Source organism: Anolis sagrei, chromosome 1 (assembly GCF_037176765.1).
Source record: "Anolis sagrei isolate rAnoSag1 chromosome 1, rAnoSag1.mat, whole genome shotgun sequence".
NCBI lineage: Eukaryota > Metazoa > Chordata > Lepidosauria > Squamata > Dactyloidae > Anolis > Anolis sagrei.
Genome location: NC_090021.1, coordinates 4,931,364 through 4,953,916, shown reverse-complemented (window position 1 = coordinate 4,953,916; position 22,553 = coordinate 4,931,364). Strand labels below are relative to the sequence as shown.

The window sequence follows — 22,553 nt, the reverse complement described above, 5'->3', positions numbered from 1 at the left end:
ACTATAGCGACTAGAGTGTAGCCTCAGGTCCAGTCCCTTGTCGCTTTAGTCAAAAAAGAAGTAGCAACGCTGGGAAGGACTACATAGATCGGTGGTATAACAGCAGCTTGTTTTTAGTTTCATATCTCAAAACTTTGTGAATTGGTATTTATTATCACGAATGTATGGTCCACTGGTTTGGGTGCTTTGCCTGTCAAATCCAGTAGATCTCAAAGAACAGTTTTCTGTGGAGCCAAAGTTTTCTTGTTGTATCCTAGTGCTAATTTTAGTACCACAGCCTCCCTTCTGTCTTTCACTCTTAGCTCTAGGGCAAACGAAACACATGTTTTGGTATCCACTTGTTGTTCAGTGTATTTAAAAATAGTAGTAGTAGTGGATACTACTATGTATGTAGTAGTATAGATTATTCTCCATCTTCATTGCTGTGATACTTCACCTTGTTGATGGGAAGCTTCCCACTGGAGTGGAAATCATCTATCGGACAGATGGCAAGCTGTTTAACCTCAGCAGACTGAAAGCCAAAACCAAGGTCACAACAACCTCTGTTATAGAACTCCAGTATGCTGATGACAATGTCGTCTGTGCGCATACGGAAGAAGATCTACAAGCCACTCTCAACACCTTTGCAGAAGCATACACAAAGCTTGGCCTGTCACTGAACATCGAGAAAACCAAAGTGCTGTTCCAGCAGTCACCAGCCATCCCCTCCCAATGCCAGAGATACAGCTTAATGGTGTAACATTAGAAAATGTCGACCATTTCCGCTACCTTGGCAGCCACCTCTCCACCAAAGTCAACATCGACGCTGAAATACAACACCGCCTGAGCTCTGCAAGTGCAGCATTTTCCCGAATGAAGCAGAGAGTGTTTGAGGACCGGGACATCCGTAGGGATACCAAGGTGCTTGTCTATAAAGCTATTGTCCTCCCAACCCTGCTATATGCCTGTGAGACGTGGACTGTCTACAGACGTCACATGCAGCTCCTGGAACGATTCCATCAGCGCTGCCTCCGGAAAATCCTGCAAATCTCCTGGGAAGACAAGCGGACAAACGTCAGTGTGCTGGAAGAAGCAAAGACCACCAGCATTGAAGCGATGGTCCTCCAACATCAACTCCGCTGGACAGGCCACGTTGTCCGGATGCCTGACCACCGTCTCCCAAAGCAGTTGCTCTACTCCGAACTCAAGAACGGAAAACGGAATGTTGGTGGAAAGGAAAAGAGATTTAAAGATGGGTTCAAAGCCAACCTTAAAAACTCTGGCATAGACACTGAGAACTGGGAAGCTCTGGCCCTTGAGCACTCCAGCTGGAGGTCAGCTGTGACCAGCAGTGCTGCAGAATTCGAGGAGGCACAAGTGGAGGGTGAAAGAGAGAAACGTGCCAGGAGGAAGGCGTGCCAAGCCAACCCCGACCGGGACCGCCTTCCACCTGGAAACCAATGCCCTCACTGCGGAAGAAGATGCAGAGCAAGAATAGGGCTCCACAGCCACATACGGACCCACAAGGAAACCCATGATGGAAGACCATCTTACTCGTCCAACGAGGGATCACCTAAGTAAAGTAAGTAAGTAAGTATAGATTCAGTAGTGGAAAACTCAAAAGTCATAGTGCACATTGAGTACCATAGGAATACGATGTTGGAGAATTATGTGCATCTTGTGATCAATATTTAGCTTGACACCACAGGTATGGGATGTTTTCTTAGAATAGTGGTTGAAGACAGTTTTTTTCATTCAGGTGCTAAGTTTTAAAAATGGCTGTTTACTAAAGCTATTGGACATAACTGATTTGTTTCAAAACTCTTATGCTCATGGTCTTTAAGCAGTTTAAAATGGTTTCCAGCCTTTTCAATGTTTTTCTTGTTTTCATCTGTTTTTGTTGATTTCACTTGTTTCTCATCTTGTAAAAATGGAATAGAAACATTTCAGCAAAGAAATGATTGATTTATTTATCGTGTCATCAGCAACCATTGTATTACAAAACAAACACAGAGATTAAAAAGAAAAAAAAGAAAAAGAAAGAAAGAAAAAAAACCACACAGATTTTGCAAATTTGGTATTTGGTTAAATGTCCTTTGACCAATATCTGGCCACTTGGAGTGCCTCTGGGGTTGCCGCAAGAAGGTCCTCCATGGTGCATGTGGCAGGGCTCAGGGTGCATTGCAGCAGGTGGTCAGTGGTTTGTTCCTCTCCACACTCGCATGCCGAGGATTCCACCCTGTAGCCCCATTTCTTAAGATTGGCTCTGCATCTCGTGGTGCCAGAGCGCAGTCTGTTCAGTGCCTTCCAAGTCGCCCAGTCTTCTGTGTACCCAGGGGGGAGTCTCTCATCTGGTATCACCCATGAATTGAGGTGCTGGGTTTGGGCCTGTCACTTTTGGACTCTCGCTTGCTGGGGTGTTCCAGCAAGTGTCTCTGTAGATCTAAGAAAACTATGTCTTGATTTAAGTCGTTGACGTGCTGGCTGATACCCAAACAGGGGATGAGCTGGAGATGTCTCTGCCTTGGTCCTTTTACTATTGGCTGCTACTTCCCGGCGGATGTCAGGTGGTGCAATACCGGCTAAGCAGTGTAATTTCTCCAGTGGTGTGGGTCGCAGACACCCTGTGATAATGATTATAGTTTCAGAGTGAACGCCACTTTTCTATGGCTAACCATATTAAACAAGGAGTATGGAAAGTAGGCATGTCATCCTCTAAACATGCCATCTTGTTCCTGAACAAAGACTTTATTCATCTCCATGTGCAAGCAGTGATCGTTGCAGAATGACGGGGCAGTAATTTGCCCTTTGAAATATACTGTAGAGAAGTGTTAATATTGTTGAACAGACTAACATGGTGTTAAATCAAGTGTGAGTTTTGGATTAAATGGGGAATGAAAGGGAACCATTTTCCCGGAAAAAGTCTCGTTTGGGAAGCTTTCTTCTCCTTTGATCCGGTTGGATGCTATATTTTAAGGTTTGTATGGATATAGATCTATGTCTATCTGTTTATATATCCTAGCTTGGCAATTTGAGGAAGGCCTTGTTTGTTTTGTGGGGTGAGGGGGTCCCATTTAGTTAATTAGCCACACTCTTTATGAGCCGCTCCCTATGAGGAGCGGTTTAAGGAACTGGGCATGTTTAGCCTGAAGAAGAGAAGGCTGAGAGGAGATATGAAAGCCATGTATAAATATGTGAGAGGAAGACACAGGGAGGAGGGAGCAAGCGTGTTTTCTGCTTCCTTAGAGACTAGAACAAGCCCTATGAGGAGTGGCTTAAGGAGCTGGGCATATTTAGCCTGAAGAAGGGAAGGCTGAGAGGAGATATGGTAGCCATGTATAAATATGTGAGAGGAAGCCACAGGGAGGAGGGAGCAAGCTTGTTTTCTGCTTCCTTGGAGACTAGGACACAATGGAACAATGGCTTCAAACTACAAGAGAGGATATTCCATCTGAACATGAGGAAGAACTTCCTGACTGTGAGAGCCGTTCAGCAGTGGAACTCTCTGCCCCGGAGTGTGGTGGAGGCTCCTTCTTTGGAAGCTTTTAAACAGAGGCTGGATGGCCATCTGTCAGGGGTGATTTGAATGCAATATTCCTGCTTCTTGGCAGAATGGGGTTGGACTGGATGGCCCATGAGGTCTCTTCCAATTCTTTGATTCTTTGATTCTATTATTTTAATATTTTGTGCCATCCTGATCATCTTTCTTTTACTGCGCGTTCTTTAACATTTCAGGTCAATTTCACATACCAGTTTCTGAGAAAGAAATTTTATATCTTTAGTCAGTTTATGTATGATGAACACATCAAATCCAGGCTGATCAAAGACATCAGATTCTTCCGGGAATTTAAGGATCAAAATGACCACAAGGTATGTTTAGAGGCTGCCTCTATTGTGATTTTAAACACACTTGATAAAAGAATTACTTGAAAGGACTTGAGTGTAGAAGTACATAGATCACAGTATATTTGTTCTGGACTTTGATGCAAAAATGTTAAAGTGTGGACATTTACCACCTTGCTATTGGAATGTCTTTAAAATTGCAAACGATGTTTGCAGTTCAAGATACTAAGTAGTATATATAGAATGGTAAGAAACCGTGGAGGCCGTGACAGACTTTGTATTTCTAGGTGCAAAGATGACTGCAGATGCAGACTGTGGCCAGGAAATCAGGAGACGCTTCCTTCTTGGGAGGAGAGCAATGTCCAGTCTCGATAAAATAGTCAAGAGCAGAGACCTCACTCTGGCAACCAAGATCCATTGCCTAGTCAAAGCCATGGTCTTCCCTGTAGTCACCTACGGATGTGAGAGCTGGACCTTAGGGAAGGCTGAGCGAAGGAAGATCGATGCTTTTGAGCTGTGGTGTTGGAGGAAAGTGCTGAGAGTGCCTTGGACTGCGAGAAGATCCAACCAGTCCATCCTCCAGGAAATAAAGCCCGACTGCTCACTGGAGGGAAAGATACTAGAGACAAAGCTGAAGTCCTTTGGCCACATCATGAGGAGACAGGAAAGCCTAGAGAAGACAGTTATGCTGGGGAAAGTGGAAGGCAAAAGGAAGAGGGGCCGACCAAGGGCAAGATGGATGGATGGCATCCTTGAAGTGACTGGACTGACCTTGAGGGAGCTGGGGGTGGTAATGGCCGACAGGGAGCTCTGGCGTGGGCTGGTCCATGAGGTCACGAAGAGTTGGAGACGACTGAACGAATGAACAACAACAACAAGGAATCTTATTAACATATGATCAGAATAGAACATGAACATGTTTGTTGTACAATCTCTATAGCAGGTAAATGCTAAGAATCTAAAAGAGGAAAGTGTTTATGTTTAGAAAAAATGTGGCAGACACATAAATCAGTATTTTATCATTGATGCCTATTCATACATAATGGATACAACAATATTTTTTCTAGTACCCTTTTGAAAGAGCAGAGAAATTCAACCGGGGAATCAGAAAACTTGGAATTACGCCTGATGGACAAAGTTACCTTGACCAGTTCAGGCAACTAATAAGCCAGATAGGTATAAAGATTGATGCTGTAATATTAATATATATGGCTTAAGAGGCATTACTATATGTAATATCGTGATATATAAGCTGGAACTGAAGGAAGGATGAGTGGGTATCCTACAAGATTTGTTTGCTTTTTCTTTCTGAACTGTAAACCTGGTGTCATCTTGAGACTATTTTGGAAAGTCACCTCAATTGGGTGAAAAATAGATGTAGAAACAGCAGTCACCTTTGTACAAGGAAGCAGTTGTTCACCTGTGTGTATCACAGCCATTTTAAATTTTCTGTTGCTTCTGTCATGCCTTACAAAACTTCAGACTAAAATTCATGCCCAAGATCAAGAGAGCAGCTACTTTTAAGTACATTAATGTTACAATTGTCAAATAAGGTCTGGCATTATCAACCTAAGTCTGAAATGACTTGAAAGAGTACAACAACAACAACAACAACAACCACCCTATCTCATCAGCAGCCAAAAGCAGTCCCACACTTCCCATTGAAATACTAATAAGTTCATATTTGTTAAAATTGTTCTTCATTTTAATTATTGTATTGTTTTAAGTGTTTTTTGCACTACAAATAAGATAGGTGCAGTGTGCATAGGGAATTCATTCATGTTTTTCTTTTCAAATTATAATCCGGCCCTCCAACAGTTTGAGGGACTGTGATCTGGCCCTCGGTTTAAAAAGTTCGGGGACCCCTACTCTAGAGCCTCTATCATTGAAAAAACAGTTCCATATTTGTGACCTTCCCAAAAGGGTGACTGGGAGTAATGTTACATCACTCCCAGTAGCTATCTATGGGAAAACAAATGAAAACAGGGGCCTTTTAAATTGCAGTTAGGGAGTTGGCCTGCAAGGGTGTTGAAGGGAATAAATTCTATATAAACCAGTGTCTGAACCCAAGGAGCAGCTGGGCTTTCCACAGAAGTTGAGGAAGCAGGAATCCATTTTGTTTCCTTCTGCTTCAGGATAAGCTTTGTTTAAATTTAACTGCTTTCAGTGCTGCTTTGTTTGAGAGGCGGGGCTTCCTGAGTTAAAAAATTAACTGCTTTGTTTGAGAGGCGGGGCTTCCTGAGTTTAAAAATTAACTGCTTTGTTTGAGAGGCGGGGCTTCCTGAGTTTAAAAATTAACTGCTTTGTTTGAGAGGCGGGGCTTCCTGGTTATCCTATATAAACCAGCGTCTGAACCCAAGGGGCAGCTGGGCTTTCCACAGAAGTTGAGGAAGCAGGAATCCATTTTGTTTCCTTCTGCTTCAGGATAAGCTTTGTTTAAATTTAACTGCTTTCAGTGCTGCTTTGTTTGAGAGATGGGGCTTCCTGAGTTTAAAAATTAACTGCTTTGTTTGAGAGGCGGGGCTTCCTGAGTTTAAAAATTAACTGCTTTGTTTGAGAGGCGGGGCTTCCTGAGTTTAAAAATTAACTGCTTTGTTTGAGAGGCGGGGCTTCCTGAGTTTAAAAATTAACTGCTTTGTTTGAGAGGCGGGGCTTCCTGAGTTTAAAAATTAACTGGCTTGTTTGAGAGGCGGGGCTTCCTGGTTATCCTATATAAACCAGCGTCTGAACCCAAGGGGAAGCTGGGCTTTCCACAGAAGATGAGGAAGCAGGAATCCATTTTGTTTCCTTCTGCTTCAGGATAAGCTTTGTTTAAATTTAACTGCTTTCAGTGCTGCTTTGTTTGAGAGGCGGAGCTTCCTGAGTTTAAAAATTAACTGCTTTGTTTGAGAGGCGGGGCTTCCTGAGTTTAAAAATTAACTGCTTTGTTTGAGAGGCGGGGCTTTTAGACTGCTCTAAAACTTGAACTTCTTATTGGATGATATCTACAGGCTCTTTGAAGTAACACATTGGATGCAAGCAAAGGGAAAGAACAAGATTTTGTGAGAACCACAGAGTGGTTAAATCGACAGCAGAACACCGCCTGTGCCTTTCTTGGCTTGCTGGAGGGCCTGACCCCTACCTGAGTGTGAGTTGCTTGATGCTTAGTGAGCTCTGCCTTCCGAATAAAGCCTTTTCCACACTCTGGACATTTGAATGGTTTCTCCCCAGTGTGAGTTGCTTGATGCCGAGTGAGGTGTGACTTCAGAATAAAGCCTTTTCCACACTCCGGGCATTTGAATAGTTTCCTCCCGGCGTGAGTTGTTTGATGACAAAGGAGGAAACTCTTCAAAATGAAACCCTTTCGGCATATCCAACAATGAAATGGTTTCTTCCTTGTGTGATCTGATTGGGAACAGGAGAGGAAGGCCTTTTGACTGAATCTTTTTTTCCCCTCCAAACACTTAGATGACGAGGAATTGTTTCCACAAGTGCTTCCTGGAAAGAGACATCAGAAGTCAACAGGATTAGAAGAAAAGAATTCTGACTGCTTTAATATCAATATAATATATAATATAATACAAAGAATTCTGGTTTTATGCGAGCTGACTAAGCACAAGACAGGGAGAGCCTTACCCAGAGAGGACAGGAGTTCCAAATTCTCCTCCATCACCTTCTGATGAAGGGTCCTTTGGCATGGGTCCAACAGAGCCCACTCTTCTTCTGTGAAATCCACAGCCACCTCCTCAAAACTCACCTGGAGAACAACAAACATATTGTTTCAGACTGCTCTAAAACTTGAACTTCTTATTGGATGATATCTACAGGCTCTTTGAAGTAACACATTGGATGCAAGCAAAGGGAAAGAACAAGATTTTGTGAGAACCACAGAGTGGTTAAATCGACAGCAGAACACCGCCTGCGCCTTTCTTGGCTTGCTGGAGGGCCTGCCCCCTACCTGAGTGTGAGTTGCTTGATGCTTAGTGAGCTCTGCCTTCCGAATAAAGCCTTTTCCACACTCCGGGCATTTGAATGGTTTCTCCCCAGTGTGAGTTGCTTGATGCCGAGTGAGGTGTAACTTCAGAATAAAGCCTTTTCCACACTCCGGGCATTTGAATGGTTTCTCCCCCATGTGAATTGCTTGATGCTGAGTGAGGTCTGCCTTCTGAATAAAGCCTTTTCCACACTCCAGGCATTTGAATGGATTGTCCTCAGTGTGAGTTGCTGGATGCCCTTTGGCTGAGAGGCCAGCCAATCACAGCAGAGGAGAGCTTTTGGTGGCAGGATTCGTCTTCAGTCACCAAAAAGGAAGAGAAGTACAGGCAGAGAGAATTTCAGCCTTCTCTTCCAAATGGGTTCCTAAGGCCATCAGAAATATATGTTTTCAGACGGTCTTTGGTGACCCCTCTGAATCCCCCCCCCCCCCGGGGTTCCAGTCCCCTGGTTGAGAATCACTTATCTATCTCATCTGATCCTGGTAATTCAGGGAAACCCATTACTATTTAATACTGGAAAGAACCATTCCTTTCTGCCCGCTTTTCTGTTCAACCCAATGAAATCAATGGGATGATCTGATTTATTTATTTATCATGTCAGGAGCAACCAAACATTTGTATTGCATTTTTAACAAACAAACAAGCAAAACGCAAAGTTTGCAGGCTTGGTAGTTGATTAAATGTCCTTTGACCAGTATCTGGCCACTTGGAGTGCCTCTGGTGTTGCCGCAAGAAGGGCCTCCCTTGTGCATGTGGCAGGGCTCAGGTTGCATTGCAGCAGGTGGTCAGTGGTTTGCTCTTCTCCACACTCGCATGTCATGGATTCTACTTTGTAGCCCCATTTCTTGAGGTTGGCTTTGCATCTTGTGGTGCCAGAGCGCAGTCTGTTCAGCGCCTTCCAAATTGCCCAGTTTTCTGTGTGCCCAGGGGGGAGTCTCACATTTGGTATCAGTCATTGATACCACTGGAGAAATTACACTGCTTAGCCGGTATTGCACCACCTGACATCCGCCGGGAAGTAGCAGCCAATAATGAAAGGACCAAGGCAGAGACATCTCCAGCTCATCCCTTGTTTGGGTATCAGCCAGCACGTCAACAACTTAAATCAAGACATAGTTTTCTTAGATCTACAGAGACACTTGCTGGAACACTTCAGCAAGCGAGAGTCCAAAAGTGGCAGGCCCAAACCCAGCACCTCAATCCGTGGGTGATACCAGATGAGAGACTCCACCCTGGGCACACAGAAGACTGGGCGACTTGGAAGGCGCTGAACAGACTGCGCTCCGGCACCATGAGATGCAGAGCCAATCTTAAGAAATGGGGCTACAGGGTGGAATCCACGGCATGCGAGTGCGGAGAAGAACAAACCACTGACCACCTGCTGCAATGCAACCTGAGCCTTCCACATGCACAATGGAGGACCTCCTTGCGGCAACACCAGAGGCACTCCAAGTGGCCAGATACTGGTCAAAGGACATTTAATCAACTACCAAGCCTGCAAACTTTGTGTTTTGCTTGTTTGTTTGCAAAATCTGTGTGTTTTTTTTAATCTGTTCGTTTGTTTTGTTCTGTTAGAAATGTAATACAATGGTATGGTTGCTGATGACATGATAAAAAAATAGTCATTGATTGAGGTTCTGGGTTTGAGCCTGCCACTTTTGGACTCTCACTTGCTGAGGTGTTCCAGCGAGTGTCTCTCTACATCTTAGAAAACTATTTCTTGATTTAAGTCGCTGATGTGCTGTCTGATACCCAAACAAGGGATGAGCTGGAGATATCACTGCCTTGATCCTTTCACTATTAGTTGCTATTCCCCGGCGGATGTCAGGTGGTGCAATACCGGCTAAACAGTGTAGTTTCTCCAGTGGTGTAGGGTGCAGACACCTTGTGATAATGTGTCATGTCTTATTCAGAGGCACATCCACTGTTTTACGCAGTGAGATGTGTTCCACACTGGGCATGCATGCTCAGCAACAGAGTAGCATAGCACAAGGGCAGATGTCTTCACTGTGTCTGGTCGTGATCCCCAGGTTGTGCCTGTCAGCTTTTGTATGATATTGTTTCTACCACCCACGTTTTGCTTAATATTCAGGAAGTGCTTCTTGTAGGTCAGAGCACGGTCCAGAGTGACTCCCAGGTATTTGGGTGCGCTGCAATGCTCCAGTGGGATTCCTTCCCAGGTAATCCTCAGAGCTCGGGATGCTTATCTGTTCTTAAGGTGAAAGGCACATGTCTGTGTTTTAGATGGGTTGGGATCAGCTGGTTTTCCCTGTAGTAGGCAGTAAGAGCACCTAGATCTTTGGAGAGCTTCTGTTCTACCATCTCAAAGCTCCCTGCTTGAGCGGTAATGGCACGATCATCAGCATAGATGAAGCTCTCTGTCCCTTCTGGCAGTGGCTGGTAGTTTGTGTAAATGTTGAACATGGATGGGGCAAGCACGCTCCCCTGAAGCAGGCTATTCTTCTGTTTCCGCCATCTGCTTCTCTGACCCTGGAACTCAACAAAAAAAACTCCTGTTTTGTAGCAGGTTTCGTATGGGACGGGTGAGGTGGTCGTCCTTTGTGATATTATACATTTTTCTCAGGAGGAGGCAGCAGTGGTTCACAGTATGATAAGCCACTGACAGGTCTATGAAGACAGCTCCTGTGATCTGCTGCCTTTCAAAGCCATCTTCTATGTGCCGAGTCAGGTTCAGCACTTGCGATGTGCAGCTTTTGCCTTTCCTGAAGCCAGCTTGTTGTGGAAAATAGTCCAATGTGGGCTAGGCAAAACTACGTTTAGATGGATCTGTAATTGTTTTTTTTTTTAAAAAAAGAAATTTTATTAGATTTTTATATAGAATACAACGAAAGAATGAGAACAATAAGGTGTAGAAAAGTGAAGAAGAAAAAAGAGAAAGGGAAAGGCCAGTAAAGTAAAAAGTAAAAAGGACATCCTAAATAAACCCTAAAAAAAAAGATTTTTAAAAAATATATAAACTACAAAAATACATTCACACACAGAAAAAAAGGTGACATTCATTCCATCTTCTTGGATAAAATATTCTTATTATTCAAAAATATATATAAAATTCTTTATTAAAGATAATAAACCTGTCTGTCTTGTTTTTTATTTTTGCAAATTGTCCAGATAGTCATGAAAATTGTCCCAATTCGTTCTTTTCATTATAATGCCTGTATTTTTCTTCAACGAAAAAGTCAATTCGTCCATGTCCTTTATTTCTCTGATTTTTTCCACCCAATCCTGTACTGGTGGTACTGAATCTTGCTTCCACTCTCTAGCAAAAACAAGTTTATCTTCTTGTTCTGACAACTGACGGATCTGTAATTGGTTAAATGGATGAACCCAGAGGGTTATTCTCATCAATGCTTCCTCTTCATCCCGGAAAGAAGTGACGAGCAGAGTGCCGCAGGGTTCCGTCCTGGGCCCGGTCCTGTTCAACATCTTTATTAATGACTTAGATGAAGGGCTAGAAGACATGATCATCAAATTTTCAGGCAACACCAAATTGAGAGGGAGAGCCAATACTCCCGAGGACAGGAGCAAAATTCAAAATGATCTTGACAGATTGGAGAGATGGGCCAAAACTAACAAAATGAAGTTCAATAGTGACAAATGCAAGATACTCCACTTAGGCAGAAAAAACAAAATGCAAAGATACAGAATGGGGGACGATGCCTGGCTTGAGAGCAGTTCGTGTGAAAAAGATCTTGGAATTGTCATGGTCAAGTTAAACATGAGCCAACAATGTGATGTGGCATCAAAAAAAGCCAATGGGATTTTGGCCTGCATCAATAGGAGCATAGTGTCTAGATCAGGGGTCCTCAAACTATGGGCCGCGTGCCACTTCCGGCCTGCCAAGGGCACTTATCTGACCCACGGAGGGGGAGTGCCCCCCCCCCACAGTGCCTCTCCCTTGGCTGGCTCACGCTATCTGTCAGGCCCGATGGGCAGCGTGAGCCAGCCGAGGGCAGCTGCTCCGCATGGCCTCCGTGAAGTGCTTTACGCGCAGGGCTGCTCCTCCCTTGGCAGGCTTACGCTGCCCATTGGGCCCAATGGGCAGCGTGAGCCAGCCAAGGGAGGCTACCCCGGCGCTCCATGCAGTCATGCCGGCCACATGACCGTGGAGATGTCTATGGACAACGCTGGCTCTTCGACTTAGAAATGCAGATGAACACCACACCCCAGAGTCAGACACAACTGTCAGAGGAAAACCTTTAACTAGGAAAATTGTGGAAGATCCAGGGTGGGAGAAAGAACTCTTGTCTGTTGGAGGTAGGTATGAATGTTTCAATTAGCCACCTTGATTACCATTTCATAGCCTGACCGTTTTTTGGGAGAATCCTTTGTTGAGAGGTGATTAGCTGGCCCTGATTGTTTCTTGTCTGGAGTTTTCCTGTGTTTGAGTGTTGTTTTTTATTTACAGTTATAATTTTAGAGTTTTTTTTTTAATACTAGTAGCCAGATTTTGTTCAGACTAGAAATAGGAAGATTTCCCATTCTCTGCTCCTGGAATTACTGCCTAAAGAGGGCTAGAAAGAACCCCCTCTAAGGGCCCTTCCACACAGCAAAATAAGATATGTGCAATGTGCATAGGAATTTTTAATTATTTTTTTAAAAAAAACTATTGTCCGACCCTCCACGGTCTGAGGGACAGTGAACTGGCCCCCGGTTTAAAAACTTTGAGGACCCCTGGTCTAGATCTAGGGAAGTCATGCTACCCCTCTATTCTGCTTTGGTTAGACCATACCTGGAATATTGTGTCCAATTCTGGGCACCACAATTCAAGAGAGATATTGACAAGCTGGAATGTATCCAGAGGAGGGCGACTAAAATGATCAAGGGTCTGGAGAACAAGCCCTATGAGGAGCATCTTAAGGAGCTGGACATGTTTAGCCTTCAGAAGAGAAAGCTGAGAGGAGATATAATAGCCATGTATAAATATGTGAGAGGAAGTCACAGGGAGGAGGGAGAAAGCTTGTTTTCTGCTTCCTTGGAGACTAGGACGCAGAGCAATGGCTTCAAACTATAAGAAAGGAGATTCCATCTGAACATGAGGAAGATCTTCCTGACTGTGATAGCCGTTCAGCAGTGGAACTCTCTGCCCTGGAGTGTGGTGGAGGCTCCTTCTTTGGAAGGTTTTAAACAGAGGCTGGATGGCCATCTGTCAGGGGTGATTTGAATGCAATATTCCTACTTCTTGGTAGGGGGTTGGACTGGATGGCCCATGAGGTCTCTTCCAACTCTTTGATTCTATGATTCTATCAAAACCTTTAGCTAGGACACAGACATCATCTACGTAAAGCAGAAGATCAATCCATTCATCATTAACACCCCTAGTATGTACACATGCACCAGCGATGCTTCTTTTGAATCCAAGACGACACAGTTCTTCATGTACACAAAGATTCGAGCACCGAGCTGACTGTCGTAAACCATAAATGGCTTTATGAAGAAGGCAGACTTTAATCTCAGCTCTAGATCTAAAACCTGGTGCTTGCTCCATATAAATGTTTTCTTTTAAATTCGCATTGAGATAAGCGGTTTCGAAATCAAAATGTCTAATGTCCAATTGTCTTTTAGCTGCCAGTGTTAGGCTTTCTGGCCTTGCAGTGGGAGCAAAAGTTTTATCATAATTTTCAAACTTTACTTGTGTGAATCCTTTGGCAACTAACGTGTCTTTATATTTCTGACTACCATCAGCAAGCACCTTCCTTTTGTAAACCCATCTACAATCCACTACCTTTTGAGCCTTAGGTCTATCTACAATTTCAAACACGTGTTGTTGCATCATGGAATTATATTCATTGTCCATAGCTGCTTGCCATTCCTCTGCATCAACACTTTCAATAGCTTGTTTGTAACATTCAGGCTCCTCATCTAGTAACAAATTTCCTGTAGCCTGATAAAGCACAGGCTCGCCATATCGATCTGGTGGCTTTCTAAGCCTTCTGCTCCTTTTCAAAACTATGCTCTCAGCACCACTAGTTTCTTCATCACTAGATTCAGGTCTCCCTTTCTTCTTTTTATCCCTAAGTCTAAAACGTGATGAAGGAACATTTGACACTTCCTCACTATCCGATAACGAATCCTCTTCTTCAACATTCACATTTGTATCTCTAGTTTCCTCATCTTTTTGACCAAATTGAATAAACACTTCTTTATCACAGTGTATCCTTTCCCATCCACTATGCGTTTCAAAATTAGCACTCCTGGAAAGGATTATTCTTCCATTCCCTGCGTAAAAACGATATTTATTTCCTTCATACCCAGTAAAACGCAACTTCCGACATTTTTGTTGACCCTTCCTTCTCTGTTGGGCTGGAATTAGTACATATGCAAATTGCTCAAAAATCCTTTAGATTGGGTGGCCTACCATACAAGGCAAAGAATGGGGTCTGTTCTATTGCTGAACACCACACTCTATTCAATACATAATTAGCAGTATGATGGCTTCTCCCCATAGATTACTGGGTGCCTCGGCATCTTTAAACATGCACTCCTTCATGTTCTTAATTATGCCTATATGTCTTCCGGCTAGTCCGTTTTTCGCTGGAGTATATGGGTTGGTGGTCTTATGTTGGATGCCAGTCTCTACAAGCCAATTTTGAAAATCATTGCCACAAAACTCCCCACCTCTATCCGTGACCAAAGAAGCCACTTTGTGAGGAAAAGCCCTCTCAACCATCTGAATTTGAACATGAAGAAAGCATCACTTTTATTTTTCAAATTGTACACAAACCCATATCTGGTGAATCTATCTACTATGTAAAAGAAATACTTGGCTCCCCCTTCACTTTCTGGAAAAGACTCTGCCAAGTCAGCATGAACAACCTCAAAAGGCCTACTAGCCTTCATCTTACTTCTTTTTAGCACAGGATATGCTGTGACCTTCGCTTGTTACACACCGCACAGTCCAAATAGTTATCACACTTCAGCATCTTTAACTCAGGACATACATTAGCTAATTTCTCCAGACCACGAAAGCTTACATGTCCCATTACCCTGTGAAAAAATGTGCACATGAGTCATGTAAAAGTACATTTAAGTCCTTATTCACATATTCTGCACAGTTCATGTCACTTTCAGTATCATCTTCACTTAGAGCCTTGTCTATAGCACCTCCCGTGGCTGCCATCATTAGTCTGGCTCCAGGAAAGTTTGATGATTCACCACCACGGCCTCTTCCTCTGTTGAAGCCCCCTCAGGCGTAGTTCCCTCTGGGTTGACTTTTCTTGACTCTGCAATCTCTGGCCAGATGTCCAGGCTTGTTTCAAGAATAGCATCTCCTCACAGCTGAAACACGGACACTTGCAAGAACAGGCTCCTTCTTTAGCTACGTCTGTGGCGACTCCCCTTCATACTTGCAGCCTCCATGCTGCTCTCTTTCAAACAAGCATCTGTCTTCCTCCTCCAGAATCCTGGAACAAACTAGATCCAATGTGAGGTCTTGAGCTCGCACAGCTTGCAAAGAATACAATAAATGGTCCCATTCTTTCGTCAAAGAAGACATCATAATATAAGCTTGATGTTCACCGCTAATCTGGACACCTCTAGTTTGGCACTCCATAAACAGTTCTTTCATTAGGTTCTTGTGGGTATTTCCGGCTATAGAGCCATGTTCTAGAGGCATTTCTCCTGACGTTTCGCCTGCATCTATGGCACGCATCCTCAGAGGTTCTTTCATTCTCTTAACATGTATTCTCCCATCTCCTCCTTCATCTAATTCAACTCTGTACAATCTTTTGGTCCAAATCATTTTACCAAGTGTGCTCTCTCGCTGATGAACATTACGAAGAGCTTCCCAGACTTCTTGAGCAGTATGCAAATTCTGTACATGAACCAATTGGTCTGGCATCAAACAAAGAATCTGGCTCGATAACCCCCTCTGATTCTTGTCTTGATCCACTTCCGTTCCCAAAATAGTCTTTTGTAATCCATCTCTTGCCAGCAAATGCTGCATGAACACAGACCACTGTTTGTAATTATGGTCATTCAGCTTCTCACTTACAGTCAAAGGGTTTGAAGCAGCCATTCTCACCTCCAGGAGACCCTCGCACTCCAAAGTTAAGCCCAGCTGCTGACTCATGAACACACCTTCAGTGGCATCTGGCAGTCTCCCCTCTGCTTACCAGCTTTATGGCTTTACTGCTTCACGCGTCTGACCATCAAACTGGGTCCAGCACGCCCCGCTCACAGCTCTGCTGGTTCTCCGTAGAAGCAGGCTCCAGTCTCCAGTCCAAACTACAGCTCCAGTTGTAGCTTCAAATAAGGGCCCATAACCCTTTGTCAGAGTGCGACAGAAGCTTTGAAGCTTGGAAGAATGCACACTTTGAGGCTTCAGTAAAAGCAAACATTTAGCTTTACTGAGTAGATCAAATATGCAGCACACATTCGCATTTACATCCAACCAAACAGACAGGAACAAGGCAAAATGCACACCGAAGTAAGAAGGACGAACAGAACCTTATCTCTGGATCCTCCCTACTCGTTCAAGGCAAACTCAGGGTCACATCTTCACAGTTCATTAAAGGCTTGACTGTTTAACCCTTTCAGTGTCAATATAGAATCATAGAATCAAAGAGTTGGAAGAGACCTCATGGGCCATCCAGTCCAACCCCCTGCCAAAAAGCAGGAATATTGCATTCAAATCACCCCTGACAGAAGGCCATCCAGCCTCTGTTTAAAAGCTTCCAAAGAAGGAGCCTCCACCAGACTCCGGGGCAGAGAGTTCCACTGCTGAACGGCTCTCACAGTCAGGAAGTTCTTCCTAATGTTCAGATGGAACATTAGTTTGAAGCCATTGTTCCGCGTCCTAGTCTCCAAGGAAGCAGAAAACAAGCTTGCTCCCTCCTCTCTGTGGCTTCCTCTCACATATTTATAAATGGCTATCATATCCCCTCTCAGCCTTCTCTTCTTCAGGCTAAACATGCCCAGCTCCTTTAGCTGCTCCTCATAGGGCTTGTTCTCCAGACCCTTGATCATTTTAGTCGCCCTCCTCTGGACACATTCCAGCTTGTCAATATCTCTCTTGAATTGTGGTGCCCAGAATTGGACACAATATTCCAGGTGTGGTCTAACCAAAGCGGAATAGAGGGGTAGCATTACTTCCCTAGATCTAGACACTATGCTCCTCTTGATGCAGGCCAAAATCCCATTGGCTTTTTTTGCCGCCACATCACATTGTTGGCTCATGTTTAACTTGTTGTCCACGAGGACTCCAAGATCTTTTTCACACGTACTTCTCTCGAGCTAGGCATCCTCCATTCTGTATCTTTGCATTTCTTTTTTCCTGCCAAAGTGGAGTATCTTGCATATACTCTCTGGCAAAGCAATCCATCTTACATTGACAGTTTTTGCAGTTGTTGTACTCTTTAGCAGACCTTTAACTGACCGCTGGGGGATAAATATCTATGAACGAAGCATGTTTTTAATAATGTCTTGTTGAAGGCTTTCATGGCCAGAATCACTGGGTTGCTGTACATTTTTGGGCTTGTCTAATCATGTTCCAGCAGCATTCTCTCCTGATGTTTCCCCTGCATCTGTGGCTAATGGTACCTTCAGAGGTTCTCTTGGCAGTGAAGCAAGTGGAGTAGTGTATATATTCCTGTGGAATAATATCCAGGGTGGGAAAAAGAAACCTTGTTTGCTTGAAGGAAGGGTGAATGTTGCAATTAGAAAGTTTGAATTAGCATTGGAGTAGCCATGAAGTCTGCAGAGTCAATCAGTGAGGATATCTGCAGAGAGGTGGCCTGGCCCCTGTTGCCTGGAGGCACCCTCTGTTTGGGAGGTGTTAACTGGCACCTGATTGCTTGTTTCTGAGTGCTGGACACAGAATCTTATCTGAAAATGCAGAAATGCTGGGCCATTCATACCTGCTTCAAGCAGACAAGGGTTCTTTCTCCACCCTGGACATTATTCCACAGGGATAGAGACACTCCACTTGCTTCATTGTCCAACAGAACCTCTGAAGACTCTGATGTCCTGGGTATTCACATTTTCAACCTGACCCATGAAGAGAAAGGGGGAAATCATGGGGGTAAAGAAAGCTTCTCGCCTTCACCCTTGATCTTTTGCTTCTTTCTTAACCAGGTCAATGAAGATTCTATGGAGCCACACCTTGGATGCAGCAATGAAATCAATAATCTAGGTGATGGTCTTGCTGAAATCTTGACCTCACATACAGATAAGGAAGGAAAAAAGATGACTGAAGCTTCTGTATTGCAATTAAACACCCATATCATGGCTGACATGAAGGAGAAAGCGTCCATATGCCTGGAATATGGGAAGAGTTTCGCTCAGAGGAGTCATTTCAAGCAACATCAAAGGACTCACACGGGGGAGAAACTCTATAAATGCCTAGAGTGTGGGCAGAGCTTCTCTGAGAGTTCAGATCTACGTAGACATCAAATGATTCACACTGGGGAAAAGCCCTATACATGCCTGGAGTGTGGGCAGAGCTTCAGTAGGAGTGGAAATCTACGTTCACATGAAAGGATTCACACTGGGGAGAAACCCTATACATGCCTGGAGTGTGGGCAGAGCTTCACTCATAGTTCAACTTTACATAAACATCAAAGGATTCACAAGGGGGAGAAACCCTACACATGCCTGGAGTGTGGAAAGAGCTTCACTCAGAGTTCAAATCTACTTTCACATCAAAGGAGTCACACAGGGGAAAAACCCTATACATGCCTGGAGTGTGGAAAGAGCTTCTCCGAGAGTTCAAGTCTACGTTCACATCAAATGATACACATGGGGTGGAAACCCCATACATGCCTGGAGTGTGGGCAGAGCTTCAGTAGGGGTGGAAGTCTACGTTCACATCAAAGGGTTCACACTAGGGAGAAACCCTATACATGCCTGGAGTGTGGAAAGACCTTCTCTCAGAGTTCACATCTACATTCACATGAAAGGATTCACAAGGGGGAGAAACCCTATACATGCCTGGAGTGTGGAAAGAGCTTCACCCAGAGTTCAAATCTACATTCACATCAAAGGACTCACACGGGGGAAAAACCCTATACATGCCTGGAGTGTGGAAAGAGCTTCACTGAGAGTTCAAATCTATGTTCACATCAAAGGAGTCACACGGGGGAAAAGCCTTATACATGCCTGGAGTGTGGAAAGAGCTTCGCTGAGAGTGCAGAGCTATGTTCACATCAAAGGACTCACAGTGGGGAGAAACCCTATACATGCCTGGAGTGTGGAAAGAGCTTCACTTTGAGTGCAAGTCTACGTTCACATCAAATGATTCACACTGGGGAAAAACCCTATACATGCCTGGAGTGTGAGAAGAGCTTCTCTAGGTCTTCTGATCTAGAAAAACATAGAAGGATTCACACTGGGGAGAAACCCTATACATGCCTGGAGTGTGGAAAGAGCTTCACTCAGAGTTCAAACCTACATAAACACCAAAGGGTTCACATGGGGGATAAACCCCATAAATGCCTGGATTGTGGACAGAACTTCTCTCAAAGTGGAAGTCTATGTTCGCATCAAAGGATTGTCACTGGGGAGGAACCCTATACATGCTTGGAGTGAGGAAAGAGCTGCACTGAGAGTTCAAGATTCACACTGAAGGAAAATCCTATAAATGGCCTGAGTGATGACAGAGCTTTACCCATTGTTCAAATTTACGTTCACATCAAAGAACTTACACTGGGAGAAACCCTATAAATGCATAGTGTGTGTTTAAAAAGATTATCTGAGAATGGAAATCTGCATAGACATCAAAGGACTCACACTTGGGAGCAACATATATGCTTGGAGTGTGGAAATAGCTTCATTCATAGTTCAGGTCTACATTCACATCACACTGGGGAGAAACCCTATAAACACATAGTGTGTGGAAAAAGCATCTCTGAGAGTAGAAATCTACATAGACATAGAATCCACACTGGAGAGAACAGTGGTGTTTGACCCCAAAGAGAGTTTCCCAGATAGAGCTTTCCAGAGTTTTCATGTTGGTGAAACACCTTTTAGACATGCGTCCTTTTGTGACACAGTTGAACTAGCAAACCAGAGGTTAAACAATCTCATATAAGATATTCAATATAATACTATATCATATAATACTAGCTTTACCCAGCCACGTGTTGCTGTGTCCCATTTTGGAGAAATGGGAAAGAAAGAAAAGAGGAAGAGCTGGTTTCTAAGCTATCTAAACACAACGGAAGTGGCAAGGGAAAGGAAGGGGGTGGATCTGGAGGAAGGGGTCCTCTCTCTCTCTCTCTCTCCCTCTCTCTGAATCCTTTGGGAAGAGAGAGGCAGGGGGTAACAAGAGGGATATATGGGCCACCTTTCCCTCCCTCTCTCAAGCCGCCTCTCTCTCAGCTGTTGGTATTTTTCCCTTCGTACAGGAGGGAGGGGCTGGGGATGGTGTTCTCCATCAACACATGCTCTGTATAGTCATTTAGGTTTTTGGGGTTTAAAGTTCTTTCCGGTTAATTCTTTTATTTTTTTGAATGAATCATAGAATCATAGAATCAAAGAGTTGGAAGAGACCTCATGGGCCATCCAGTCCAACCCCATTCTGCCAAGAAGCAGGAATATTGTATTCAAATCACCCCTGACAAATGGCCATCCAGCCTCTGCTTAAAAGCTTCCAAAGAAGGAGCCTCCACCACACTCCGGGGCAGAGAGTTCCACTGCTGAACGGCTCTCACAGTCAGGAAGTTCTTCCTAATGTTCAGATGGAATCTCCTCTCTTGTAGTTTGAAGCCATTGCTCCATTGCGTCCTAGTTTCCAAGGAAGCAGAAAACAAGCTTGCTCCCTCCTCCCTGTGGCTTCCTCTCACATATTTATACATGGCTATCATATCTCCTCTCAGCCTTCTCTTCTTCAGGCTAAACATGCCCAGTTCCCTAAGCCGCTCCTCATAGGGCTTGTTCTCCAGACCCTTGATCATTTTAGTCGCCCTCCTCTGGACACATTCCAGCTTGTCAATATCTCTCTTGAATTGTGGTGCCCAGAATTGGACACAATATTCCAGATGTGGTCTAACCAAAGCAGAATAGAGGGGTAGCATTACTTCCTTAGATCTAGACACTATGCTCCTCTTGATGCAGGCCAAAATCCCATTGGCTTTTTTTGCCGCCACATCCCATTGTTGGCTCATGTTTAACTTGTTGTCCACGAGGACTCCAAGATCTTTTTCACACGTACTGCTCTCGAGCCAGGCATTGTCCCCCATTCTGTATCTTTGCATTTCATTTTTTCTGCCAAAGTGGAGTATCTTGCATTTGTCACTGTTGAACTTCATTTTGTTAGTTTTGGCCCATCTCTCTAATCTGTCAAGATCGTTTTGAATTCTGCTCCTGTCCTCTGGAGTATTGGCTATCCCTCCCAATTTGAATGAAGGACATACATTGCTTTAGTTGGTGTCTTTTACTTATATATAGATAATAATATAGAGAGAGGCATTTGACATGAGGTATAGCTTTTATCCTAGAACTGTAAGTATACAGAACTCTGTCGTTTCACATTAATGTTGCATTGGGGGTTGTGTGGTGGTGGTGGTTGGGATGTGGAAGGATGAGTGTGTTGGTTTTGTGATATGTGCTAAGGAAAGCATAGTGATAGTGAAAGGAATGTACTAATTGGCAAGCCGAGGGAGGCCCAGACACTCTTTGATGGGAAAAGTCAAAGAGTCAAAAAGTCAAATCAATCAACATCGCCACCTGGAAGGGGGTAGAAGACGGTCCAAAACTTTAAGAGCAAAAACGGGTCAGGGAGAGGTTTCCCAAGGGAAACGGAATAATTTTGCTATGGCTTTCTGAATAAATATAGGGCCTGTGAATCTATACCAGGCATGGGGAACCTTCGGCTCTCCAGGTGTGGTGGACACCACACCTGGAGAGCCGAAGGTTCCTGACCCCTGATCTATACTCTTCAGTGAGTTCAACGTTTGGTTTTCATGTGTAACCATGCCTTTTGTTACATGTCTGGTATCCATGCCTTCTTGTTCATGCTAAGATTCCTGTTTACTTCTGCCCGAGATTCATGTTCATGCTGAGATTCTTGTATGTGATTGGCCCTGGTTACAAGCTCCTGCATTAAGTATTTAATGGTTCAAGTTTGCTGCTGTTTCTTCAAGGGACTTTGGTCTTTGCAACCTTTTGGAACTGAATGACTCTAACTCCTGTGGACTTGTTGATTGGATTTTTGCAACCCTCCTGTTTTCTAACTGATAACTGACTGTCTTATTTTACTTTGCTCAACTGACTGTTTTGTGGACATTTCTTTATTACTTGTTTGAATGCTTTTTACCTCTTTTGGCTGTTGCTATATTAATCCTCAATAAACTGATTTGCTATAAAGAACATTGGTGTGAGTCGCCTCTGGCTGAGAAAGGTGGTATACAAATGCGGATTAAAACACGCGCTGTGTAAAATGTCCAACCTTCCTTCTTTCCTTCCTTCCTGCTTGCCTGCCTGCAGCCCTTGGCCTCCTCCAGGCACTCATCCATTCATCCAGAGGCACGTCATCCTGAGCTGAGGCTGTTTCTGAAGGCATGTAAAAAGAGATTTGTGTGTCACCCTGGCTGCTTCCTGCCTGGGGGAATCCTTTGTTGGGAGGTGTTAGCTGGTCCTGATTGCTACATTATGTCTGTGGAATAATGTCCAGGGTGGGAGGAAGAACTCTTGTCTGCTTGAGGGAAGGGTGAATGTTTCCATTGGCCACCTTGATGAGCACTGAATAGCCTTGCAGCTTCAAACCCTGGCTGCTTCCTGCCTGGGGGAATCCTTTGTTGG

General features: G+C 44.1%; 1 protein-coding gene across 11 annotated transcripts in view; it reads left to right on the top strand.

Annotated features, from left to right (window-relative positions):
* The window catches only part of LOC132782877 (zinc finger protein 135-like), an 80,003-nt gene that overhangs the window by 5,221 nt on the left and 52,229 nt on the right, over positions 1–22,553 (top strand). Inside the window, exons 1-4 of one of the 11 annotated variants that reach the window (XR_010908705.1) lie at positions 3,760–3,849; positions 4,890–4,998; positions 6,813–6,949; positions 7,270–7,906. The exons of 1 other annotated variant lie outside the window; for it this stretch is intronic. Coding sequence is in view for 6 of the 10 variants with exons in the window: in XM_067473502.1 (XP_067329603.1) it covers positions 2,942–2,956; positions 3,715–3,849; positions 17,889–19,340 (1,602 nt within the window). In the remaining 4 variants the exon portion in view is untranslated. Of the gene's footprint in view, positions 1–2,869; positions 2,957–3,714; positions 3,850–4,889; positions 4,999–6,812; positions 6,950–7,269; positions 7,907–17,888; positions 20,446–22,553 lie in introns of those variants that run through there. 9 more of the 11 variants (XM_067473502.1, XR_010908706.1, XM_067473641.1 and 6 more) reach the window with 9 other exon arrangements.